The 12,178-nt window shown below is 42.2% G+C and overlaps 1 protein-coding gene across 1 annotated transcript in view; it reads right to left on the reverse strand.

The window, feature by feature from the left end:
* Positions 1-5,406: 5,406 nt before the first annotated feature.
* LVRN (laeverin) overlaps positions 5,407-12,178 on the reverse strand; it is a 39,487-nt gene continuing 32,715 nt past the window's right edge. Inside the window, exons 17-20 of the mRNA XM_028749118.2 lie at positions 11,508-11,672; positions 8,360-8,500; positions 7,024-7,087; positions 5,407-6,607 (exon numbers count right to left, since the gene is read on the reverse strand). Coding sequence (XP_028604951.2) covers positions 6,461-6,607; positions 7,024-7,087; positions 8,360-8,500; positions 11,508-11,672 — 517 coding nt within the window. The 3' untranslated portion in view covers positions 5,407-6,460. The remainder of the gene's footprint in view (positions 6,608-7,023; positions 7,088-8,359; positions 8,501-11,507; positions 11,673-12,178) is intronic.

Raw genomic sequence — 12,178 nt, forward strand, 5'->3', positions numbered from 1 at the left:
CACGTACCCAGCTGTCCCCAGCCTGCCAGGTTACTGAGCCTGCATAATCATGTCCCCACAGTGATAACTGCAAGGCTGGTCACACCTGGTCTGCCCCTGAGCTCGAGATAAGGATGGGATAGGAAATAACTGCCCTGTAGCCAATCGAAAGAATCCCTGACTTAAGCATGCTTTGTCTACTTAGTCAATAGTAACACAAGAAAGGAAGAAATTGGGCATGCACTTGCTAGGATAGTATAAATGCTTTGGGTTTTGTGCATTCGGGGACTGGTCTTTTGGAGAGATCCTGCCAAACCTCTTATGCTGCAGCACTGAATAAGCTCTTTTGCCCTTCTGCTCGTTGTCTTCTATTGGTGACCAAAAGGCGGCAAGGGAGGTCTTGCCTCCACAACATAGCCATCCCATGCCTTCCAACTGCTGGTGTGAGAGGCAGTGCACACTTAATGTTGCAGCAATCCCTATCTATCCTGTATCCATCTTGTCATTCCTTGGGAAATACAAGTAATTTGCAACTTACCGTATTTTTCGCTCTATAAGACGCACCAGACCACAAGACGCACCTAGTTTTTGGAGGAGGAAAACAAGAAAAAAAATATATTCTGAATCTCAGAAGCCAGAACAGCAAGAGGGATCACTGCGCAGTGAAAGCAGCAATCCCTCTTGCTGTTCTGGCTTCTGTGATAGCTGTGCACACTGCATTCACTCCATAAGACGCACACACATTTCCCCTTACTTTTTAGGAGGGAAAAAGTGAGTCTTATAGAGCAAAAAATATGGTAAGTGCATTTAACTTGTACACATTCAGCTTTACAAACTTGGCAAAAAAAATAAAAATACATACAAAGTGGGTGGGTTTCTAGGAAAAATGATTACAGCAATCCCACCCACCATTGGACCCAATGGTTTTTTTACTATACGCAATGGTGGCTTTGCACACAATCGCTGAAACCTAACCCCTGCATAATATGAGAGTCGCCTGCACTGCGTTTTGATGCATTTTCCTGCAAACTGACTTCAGTCCAAATTGAGAAAAAGGATGGACCTAGCTGTAATGTGTACACAGCTTCAGGTAAAATGGAGGGTGCTGTCCCATTGCCAGTGTTGAAATAAGAATCAACTAAACAGTCAGCTTCTGTACATGTAATGTGGTTGGAGAAATGACATATTCATTGTCGCATAAAATGCCCTGGGCCAGCTTTCCTTATTTCTCATAAGTCTACCCAGCCTATCCTCTGCTATGACTTATGCACAGTTTACATATTTTAACAGAAAAAGGACACTACTCATTTGGATAATCAAACTTATGAGGATTTCAGTATTGTCTTAATGCTTTTCTTGGATAGCCAAATGTCCGACTTCATGGTATATATGTCTCTTTTTAAAGGGGTCTATTATCTGAAAAGCTACCTGTGTCATGGAGTGATCAGTGCTGGATTTACGTATAAGCTAAACAAGCTATAGCTTAGGGCCCCACTCTCTTGGGGCCCCCCAAAAATGTCACTATTAATATACTTCTTCTTAATTGTATTTCAGTTCAACAATTACTCTGATTAAATACATATTTTGTTATGTGCAAATGGCTTTAGATACCCATTAGGTCCATAAATTACCATACAGCATATATTCAACACAAAAAATAGCGACAATTTGTTGTTGACAAAGGACAGCTGGACATATAAAGGGCCCTATTACCGTCAGTAGCTTAGGGCCTCATCAAACCTCAATCCGGCTCTGAGCAGGGTGTGTCATTTTAAGGGGTGAAACTTATTTCCCCAAAAAATATATTCAGTGGGGGAGGTCTTTAAAATATCATCGAGCCTAAATCCGGACCTGGGAGTGATTCTGTAAAGTATCGCTGGGTGTGGCCCCTCAGGCAGGTGTTAATAATTAGTCCCCAAAGTGGGAGCAGGTGATGGGGCTGCCCTATAAATCTTGGAGTTAACATGCGGGGGGTGGAGTACACGCTGCAGATAAGACCGCTGTTTGATGTCTGTAACTGGTGCCAGAGAAGACTGCAGTAAAGCCTTGTAACCCGACTGGTGCCTACCTGTGAGTTATTAGAAGCTTGGAGGGAGGACTTGGGAAGGCGACCCCCTCCTTGACAACCTGGTCCAAATCCAGATGAAACCATAAGAATGGAAAACAGAGCTCTTGATCTGACATGGACAGTGGACTCTGCAGGCACACAAGGTGACTTGATCACAAGTCTTCCTCATTAAGGTAAGATGTATTTGTCAAATTACCTTTATCTAAAGGCAGCTATAAGGGACGCGGGTGGCGCTGTGGTCTAAAACACAGAGCCTAGGGCTTGCCGATCAGAAGGCCAGTGGTTCGAATCCCCATGACGGGGTGAGCTCCCGTTGCTCAGTCCCTGCTCCTGCCAACCTAGCAGTTCGAAAGCACGTCAAAGTGCAAGTAGATAAATAGGTACCGCTCCGGCGGGAAGGTAAACGGCGTTTCCGTGAGCTGCTCTTGTTCACCAGAAGCAGCTTAGTCATGCTGGCCATGTAACCCGGAAGCTGTCTGCGGACAAATGCCAGCTCCCTCGGCCTGTAAAGCGAGATGACCGTGCAACCCCAGAGTCATCCGCAACTGGACCTAAAGGTCAGGGGTACCTTTACCTTTAAAGGCAGCTATATGTGTAATCACTGAAGATTTTTGCTGACCTAGTAGTACAAAATGAGGAAGAGGACTGCAAGATAGTTCCAGGAAATCAGACACTGGAGCGGAAGTAGGAAGATACTTTAGCCTATTGTAAACAAAATTGCTCAAGCCACAAACAGGAAGGAGGAAGCTGCGCTGATACTGCAGCTGTGCATTTAAATTTGCGAAGGAGCCAGTAATACAAAAACCTTTCTCGGAAAGAGCAACTGCACACAGAGGTAATTGCTACCAGATGATATCGCATTGCCAAATGAACAGTTACAAAAAAGCTACAGGTAATCTGGAAAAATTTAGTTGGACTGACACCATTTCAGTTTATTATATTATTTTCATAAACCATTAAATATAAAAAATTGGATAGTTTTTTCCGGGCTGGTTTAAAAGGAATTGTGCAGAAGCTTGCATTAATAATGTTCTTTCCTGCCTTCAAAACTAAACCATATCATTCAGGGCGAAACAGAAATGCTTCTTATTCCAAACCTTTCTACAATAGAAGGATGAAACACTGCTCTGTAAATGTTTTTCCCTCGCTTACAAATTTCACAGAAAATTAGTTACTTGGAAGAAGCATTTTAGTCCATAAATTAAACCTGCACTTGTACTAGAATGAAAAGGGTTTTTTTATATTTAACTCTTCCATGTAAAACCTTTCTCTATTTTTGCAGCAGAGAGGGAAGAATGCAGCATTTAATGTGAATATGCACAGAAAATGTTCTGAGTGTCATGAATGCAATGACAGTAACTGATCATTTACTGAAGTTAGCTGCATTGACCTAAAATCATGCCTTTTTTTTTTAAAGGCGGACACAGATTTCCGGCACATTTCGCATATTAGAGAGAGATCAAACTTTTTCAATAAGTTTAAATGCCTATATCCCATATCAAAGGACCACTGTACATTTTATCTTGAACTGCCATGTCAAGAATGTAAGCTTTGCCAGCTCAGAATTTAGGAGAGAAAACCACAAGTTCCCACCTGTTCTTTTCTGCAGAATATGAAGAATCATCCCACCTCACAAGCTGGAACTGCAATTTGAATGTTATGCAAACAGATACAAACGTAGATTATTATTTTCTACCAAGCTAGCATTTTTATGTGCATATATATATATATGTATATCTTACCTAATCTGATAATTAAACTGCAAAAAGCAACCTATCGCTGCATTCCATTTGGAGTTGCACAGAGCAGAAATTCAAATGATGGTAGAATTACACAATGGTCCACAGATAATCTCTTGGTAGCGATGCTGCTTGTTTGCTATACACAAATGTAATTGGACACAATGGGCCGCCGATTCTGCCAATTAAAATTGTTAGTGCACCTGAGACATGATTTAATCAGTGATTCTGTAGACTGCATGAGAAAAATACTGTATGGCAAAAAGAAAGTGCACATTTTAAAAGTGTGGATGGCAGTTTTCAAATGTTTGATTTGTTAAAAGAGTTAAATCAGCTAGGCACTGTTCAAAATTTAAGAGCTCTCCTCATAAACACAAAACAGACCATTCTCTTCATGTGACTTCATCCATCCGTCAGAACTCAAGCCTACAACACACACTATCAGAAGTCATATCAGTTGTGCATTCAGTGTGTGCAACATCACACAGCTCTGGCCAAAGCAGGGATCTTCAGGGACTGGAAGATCAGCCAAGCCCAACAAAGAACAGGCCACAGTCAGTAAGCTGGTGACACTGGTGACAAGTCTTTAATTTGAATATGTTGCTGGTGGTTATAGGCTTCCAGGGTTGGGCTCTAGAGCACTGTGTTAGGAGCCAGGAATTGAGCCACAGAATGAGATCTATGTAGATATTTATTGAAATTTTCAAAATATTACAAAATACAGAAAAGAAAAAAAGAAAAAATAATAAAAACAATTCCATCTTCTTTTACTTAATTTTCATTTGCTTATTTCCCGGACTTCCTCACCCCTCCCTTTCCTGTATTCTCATTCAATTTGTTAATTCAGCAAATCCTTCCCCACTTTATTTATCCTAATCTTTCATTGCATTACCTTAATCTATTTTCATCATTATCTTATTTAAAACCTTATAATTCAAAACCTAAATCTTATTTTTTACTAACTTCTCATAACCATTGTATTCTTTCCTAATCCTTTAAACATTTATACTAAAGCCAGGCAATTTCATTTCAAACATCCTTCTAACATTCATCAGTTATGTAAGACAGTCCTAGTAACAAAATAAAGAAGAAAAAATAAAACAATCCAATCTTCATCCAGCGTCCCTTCCTCGTCAGTCCATTTTATCCCAATGAACTAGCACATTAACCTGGTAATCTTATATCCGAGGCTCTTAAGTCTCTTCCATGTTCCTTCCCACAGAATGAGATCTATGGGACCAAGGAGAAATTGTCACAGAGGTGTAGGCCAGAGTTTGGGAGTAAGTAGGAAATGGAACCAAGGAGTAGGTCAGAGATGAAAATCTGTGCCAGTAAGCAAGTCAGAATGAGTACCAAATAAGCAAGCAAGCACCAAAAAATGAGCACTGAACAAACCAATTACCTGTGACTGGACTAAAGCCAGGAAAACTTTGCTTTACAGGCAAGGCTGAATTCACAACGGAAACCACTTCCTGCCCAAGGAGAGTCAATGGCCATCTTTTCTCATGTGGCGAAAAGGATACAGAGCCCTCAGCTATTCCACAGTCCCATCACACAATCACGTATTTCACTTCTGGCCCCGTGCGTTGTCTTTGACATGAACTTCCAAATTCCGTGTAGTAATTTAGAAGATATATTTTATTAACAAGCAAACATCCATGTTGTACAACATCCAGCAACCGAAAAGCTGATAGGCTTAGCGGTACAGTAACAAATACCAGTATGGGGAGTGTGCATAAAAGAGGGATGCAGAATAGGAGGAGAAAGGAGGAGGCTTGGAAATGGGGGTGGTAGTCTGAGTGCAATGGAAAGTTGAAGGAAAGAGTTGGTAGGAAGCAGGGAGTGAAGGGGTTAATGGTGTGTGCGCGCAGAATGGGAGTGACAATAGGAGAGGAAAAGGCCTAGAAATGGGGGTGATCTGTGTGCAATGGAGAGTTGAGGAAAGTAGGGGCTGTAGGAAATAAAGAAGTGAACGGGAAAATGGTAGAAGGAGGTATGGAAATGGGGTTGAAGATGAAAGCTTCTGAAGAACAAGGGGGGGTGGCTTCATAACTGGACAGAAGGTGGAAAGGGTGTTTAGCAGTGTCAATGTGGGGGGGGAGAGATAGTGGGGCTACAGAATAGAAGAAGTGGCTTCAGAAACTGGGCAGGGAAAGTGAAAAGGGAGTTTAGTAGTTTATTGGGGTAGGAAGGCAAAGCTCTAGGGGGTTGATGTGGAAGGAGTATTTGGGGGGTTGGGAAGTTGAGGTGCCCCCCTTAGTGCGTTTTAAAAAGCAAGAAAGCTGAAATTTTACAGATGTGTAGCCCAAAGAGTCCCACGTCACATAGCAAACTGACAACAATGGCTTCTTCCAGTTGCTAGTTCTTCATTTCAACTGGTAAGGCTTGCTACATTCCGTCCATTTGACATAAGCGTCAAGATATTCCTTGAGTTTCCTTCTACCTTTGTTTAGGCACGGGGTTATTTTTTTAGTTCATTCTGTCTCGTATGGCAATATTCTGAGTAGAAATTTGACTCCACAGTAGCCTGATTTGGACAGACACCATCGCAAGACTACCACCATTTAAAACATGAAGTGGGAGCTCTACGCACAAAATATGTGCTCCTTTTAAAAAAAAAAAGCTACTAAAGCAGTTACCAAAAAACACTGATATTTGGAAGAATTATCAAATGTCAGATGTCCATATTTCTTTGTAGCCACTTGACCATTTTAGTAACCGATTCTTTTCTTTCTTCATTTCTAGATTTTGCTTTCTGCAGCATCTCTGTAGGGGTTGTTCTTTGTTCTGGTTCAAGGGTATTGTTAAGAAAAACCTGGACCTAAAATAATTAACGTTTATGGTAAATTGGCAGATGTTATTCAAAGTATTGCGTTTTCACTTCCACTCTCTCTTTAATTATTAAATCCTACATACATTTCTGCCACCTCCAACCCTCATTTCCACCACCCTCCTCTGCACAGAAGGATAACATTGGGGAAAAACACAGAAGAACAAAGAAAGTGAATTCACAGGACTCTTGTCCATTCTGGCTTGGGGGCAATTGAAGAGAAGATTCCAGTCCCTGCTGATATGGATCAGAGATGGGCAAAGGCTTCTAAGCAGCGGAACTACCTAAGAAACTCAGCTGCATTATTCTTTCTATTCCACATGGTTTTTAAATAAGATTTTTTTTTTAAAGGGCTTAAATCCTTCATTTTCAGAGCAACTGTTCTATGTTGTGTCTGTTCTACTTACCACATGAACCTCAAAGTCTGTACTGACAGAATTCATGAAAGCGTATAATGGTTCAAAGGAGCACCTATAAAAGAAAGCATGTTTATAAAGAGAAAATATTTTGATAAAAATGTTGTGCGTGCGCCACTCGTCTGTTTTCACTCAAGCATATTTTGACAGAACGTTCATATGTATTACCAGAGTAAACAATTCACCTTGTTAAGGGAATGAATGTTCTATGATTTAACACCACGGATGTAGCCAAGGGGGGCGGGAGGCAGGTGCCCCCCTAAATCAAGTACCGTATTTTTTGCTCTATAAGACTCACTTTTCCCCTCCTAAAAAGTAAGGGAAAATGTGTGTGCGTCTTATGGAGCGAATGCAGGCTGCGCAGCTATCCCAGAAGCCAAAACAGCAAGAGGGATCGCTGCTTTCGCTGCGCAGCGATCCCTCTTGTTGTTCTGGCTTCTGAGATTCAGAATATTTTTTTTCTTGTTTTCCTCCTCCAAAAGATAGGTGCGTCTTATGGTCTGGTGCGTCTTATAGAGTGAAAAATACGTTAAATAAAAATATTTAACTAACTGAGGTTCTGCCCGTGTTTAACACCCTTATTATGTTTTCCGTATACTATTTTCTGTGTGATTCTTGAGTATTTCGTCTCTGGGTTATATTGGTATCAGGGATGCATATATCCTGTCCGCTTCCCCCCGAAGAAAATGCAGCCCTCAGTGGGGAAAATGGTTTGTCACCCCCTGCTCTAGATAATGGATTGGATCCAGAGATTCCCATGAGCTGAATTTCATTCATGAAATGCCGCTGTGAGCAGAAAGTAGGCAGGTAAATAATCCCCCACAACCTTCCCTGCATCCCCAGGTGCCCAACAAAAACCTAATCTGCAGAGTTAGAAAACTCTGAAACAGTATGGGAGATACTTTGGAATATCCCATAACAAAGTGGAATGGGGGGCGGCCTCCCCCCCCCCCCCCGTTCTCCATGAGTGGGAACTTCCACTCCTTCCGCAAATGGATTTGAGATAATATGTTGGTTCCAAGCCAATTAGTTTTGAATACTTTTCATTTATATATTCAAGTATATAACATTAAATATCTGTTCATTTTTTAATGCTGTGGTGTTTATTCTCTTTTCCAGTAAATTAATGTGCTTAATAGACTCTCAAGCACACCACCATTGTGTCTGGGTTTTTGAGGGGGGCGGGGATTTTATCCCTTATTCTGTTGATAGCCAAGTAAAACAAAACATTTGCAAAGTAATTAACACTTCAACGCAACCGGACCCAACAGATTAACATTAGAAAATCAAGTTAAAGGGAAATTACGAAAGCAGTCGCTTGCCATACCTATTATATAAACGCGACCAATTTTCTGTTATGAATTTCCATGCTATCCAGTGGCCAGCCTCACTTTCTGCCACGTGTCTAATTACTTCTGATACAAGATCTGGTGAAGTTACAGAATCATTCAGGATATACTGCAAGAATCTAAAGAGAGGTTTATTCAAAATAAACATAAAAATTATAATAAAACAATTTCCAAAACACTTCTAAGATGATCACCAGACTTCCATCTTCATACATTTTACATTGTGGAGGGGAGACAAATAGGGCTGGGCGAGGAATCCAGTGAACTGGGATTGCAGAGTGGACACACCAGATCTGATCTGCTGAGATGTGGCGTCCAGTGTCTTACTCCATTGCCTTGCTCCAACTCTCTTATGGCTTTTTCTTTGAGACGATCAGAGAGCTGCCCATTTGTCCTCCTGGTTGCCTTTTAAAAACTAATCAGAGCTGCCTACAAGTGGCTAGCTAGCACACAGGGCTCCTGCCACCACTATATGTACATTCCAAATAATGTCATCATCAAGTTCTAATGCTCCCAGGGAGACTTTGCTACTACATTGTTTTGAATGTGCGCAGCAGAACTGCAACTTCCATCAAACTTGATCATTGGCCACATTTGTTAGGGATGGTAAGAGTTGAAGTTCAAGTAATAATAATTAATAATAATAAATAAATAATAATAATAATAATAATAATAATAATAATAATAATAATAATAATAATAATTTATTATTTATACCCCGCCCATCTGGCTGGGTTTCCCCAGCCACTCTGGGTGGCTCCCAACAAAACACTAAAATACAATAACCTATTAAACATTAAAAGCTTCCCTAAACAGGGCTGCCTTTAGATGTCTTCTAAAAGTTTTGTAGTTATTTTTCTCTTTGACATCTGGTGGGAGGGCGTTCCACGGGGCAGGTGCCACTACCGAGAAGCCCCTCTGCCTGGTTCCCTGTAACTTGGTTTCTCACAGCGAGGGAACCGCCAGAAGGCCCTCGGCGCTGGACCTCAGTGTCCGGGCAGAACGATGGAGGTGGAGACGCTCCTTCAGGTATACTGGGCCGAGGCCATTTAGGGCTTTAAAAGTCAGCACCAACACTTTTAATTGTGCTTGGAAACGTACTGGGAGCCAATGCAGGTCTTTCAAGACCGGTGTTATGTGGTCTTGGCGGCCGCTCCCAGTCACCAATCTAACTGCCACATTCTGGATTAGTTGTAGTTTCCGGGTCACCTTCAAAGGTAGCCCAGAAGTAACATTTGAGGGGCCAAAGATTCCCCACTAATGAGATAAAGCATAATGGACAAGGAACATGAAGAACCTGCATGTGAATGCAAAATCTGACCAACCTGGTAGCTTTCTGTAAGCCTGTGGTGGCCTGGGATTCAGACTCGGATGCTGAACCTGAGGGATCCCAGCCTGCACAGGATTCCCAGCCTCCAGAACCAGCTGAGCCGGGGGCGTGGCATGAGCCTGAAGGGTCCTCACCTGTGCTAGATCCTCAGGTGCAGGCACCAGCTGAGTCTGCTCTGGCTCCTGAGGTGATGGAGGACCCATTGCCTGCAGGTGCTGTACTCTCAGCCCTGTCAGAGGAAGCTGAGGTTGCCTCTGGGTCCGGTAACCCTCCAGCCTCTCCTGAGCTGCAGAGGCTCAGGGCAGAGATGCGGAGGGAACTAAGTTCCTGCAGGAGGAGTGCTCGCCTCCAGGCCAGGAGAGGCGAGTCACCAGAGGATCGGGGCCACCCTATGCCTCAGGGCAGATAAAAGCCAGCCAGCCCCAGTCCCAAGTTGCTGGAGCAACATTGTTGGTTGCCAGTTCCTGCCTGAACCCTGTCCTGCTTTCCTGCCTGAGCTCCTGACCTGCCCTGGCTCCCTGCTTGCAAGCCTGTTCCTGACTTCACCAGGCTCCCGGCCGTGCACCCAGCTTCAGCTACTACGGACTGCCTTCCCGTTGCACCTTTGACCACGGACCGGACATGGACCTTGCCTCTCAAGTAACCCACAGGACCAGCACAAAGCCACTGGAATGCATATTATTTGTCTTAATAATAATAATAATAATAATAATTTTTTATTTATATCCCGCCCTCCCCAGCCGAAGCCGGGCTTAGAGGAAGCCCCTGCTGAAGTCTGACCTATCCAGCGAATCCTAAAAATGTTGTCTTCTTTTAAGCAAGATGGAAACTTGCTCTAAATTTTTGTCTTATGATCGCAGAGGTGCAGCTGTGGACAATTTCTCCTAAAGTTGCAGGCACCAGAGACCACTTTGTTAATTAAAGATGGACTTTCTTAACTACACCACTCAGCCCCCCCCCCAAGTGCTGAGAGTAATTCAACTTCTATCCCGCCAACCTGATAATCAAGGAGCAAGTTCTGAAGTGTTGTGGAGGAAGGGAAGATTTCTGAGTGCACATTAGCTAACTTTATCCTGGGAAGAAGACTGCCTTCCTAACAAACCCTGCAAGATTGTGTGCTAGACTTGGACAGCAAGGGTTTGTGTTGGTTGTGTTGCTAGGCATTTCACCCACATCAAGAGAGGGGAGCAGCAGCTGTGGAGAGCTCATGGAATGGATTGTGTGAAACAAAACAAAAAAGAGTAATGCTTTTCACACCATTTCTGTTGTTTGTCCTCAGTGCACCATTCAGTTACTGAGCATAAATTCACGATAACTGATCAGATAACCCAGCAAAAAACATATTAGTAGTAGTAGTATTATAAGGGATCACAAAATTCAGTAGTGAATTTCCCCTGTCCAGAGAAAAACTTGAATGAATAAGATGTATAATGTTACTGATTTTCAAACAAATCTGGAGTCGAGTCCCTAAGACATTTGAATGGTACCTTGTACGCCTCTTTCCAGCAACTCCTGGAGCCAAGCTGGTGCCAAATGTTTTGTTCTGCTTTCCTTTGGACCACATCAGTGAAGCTGAGAATGGGGTCTTGTCACCTGGGCAGACCAGGACCTCCATATGGGCTTAAGCCCTGGAGAGGTCACTTCAGTGCTCTTAAAAAAAGTGGTTTGACTTCACCTCCCCCCTCCACACACACACCCAGGCGCACTCCCTTGTCTTTTGAGACAGATGCATGCCAACAACAAATTCGGCAATCATTTTTTTAAATGCACTGAAACAGTAAGTTAATTACGGTCACCTTTGAAGTAACCATGGCTCACGGGTACAGCTCATGGCGAAGAGTAGGTGATACTTTCCTTGACTATCATTCCGCTTGTACATTTGCCATTCAAAGTCCCATTCTTTGTCACTACCCAGCTGGATACCGAAGCAATGAATGGCACTGCTAATAGAAACGGGAACCCTGCAAGAGAGAATATCACTTAGAACAGGCACCATGCAGTCCTTTGTTTCACAATTTAAAATAACCTATTGACATAATGAAATCTGTCACTATGGCTGATGGAATTTCACATCATACACTGCAGTTGAGACAAAAGGAATTTAGAGTTCTCCATTTCAAAAAATGAGAATTTGTTAATTGGAAGATTCACATTTGGGAACGCTATACTCTTTTCGGATAAAATGGAGTATTCCTATAAAAACATTACCTAGGTACAAAGAGGACAACATCATGAGAATAATTAAGCCAAGTTTGAAATTTTGTTTTTTCAAATATTTAACTTGAGAATTCTGAAAATCTTTCAAATCTTCAACTAAGAAACTTCTGTGAATATTTCAGAAATATGTTTACGATCTCTCCTTTTTATTGAAAAGCTTTTGTTTTTATTGAAAAGCCTTTAGTATTTGTACTGTTTGTTAATTATGATAGAAAGCAGTCAATGGAGAAAACGATGAACATTACTTGGA

The sequence above is a fragment of the Podarcis muralis genome, chromosome 11, assembly GCF_964188315.1.
Source record: "Podarcis muralis chromosome 11, rPodMur119.hap1.1, whole genome shotgun sequence".
NCBI lineage: Eukaryota > Metazoa > Chordata > Lepidosauria > Squamata > Lacertidae > Podarcis > Podarcis muralis.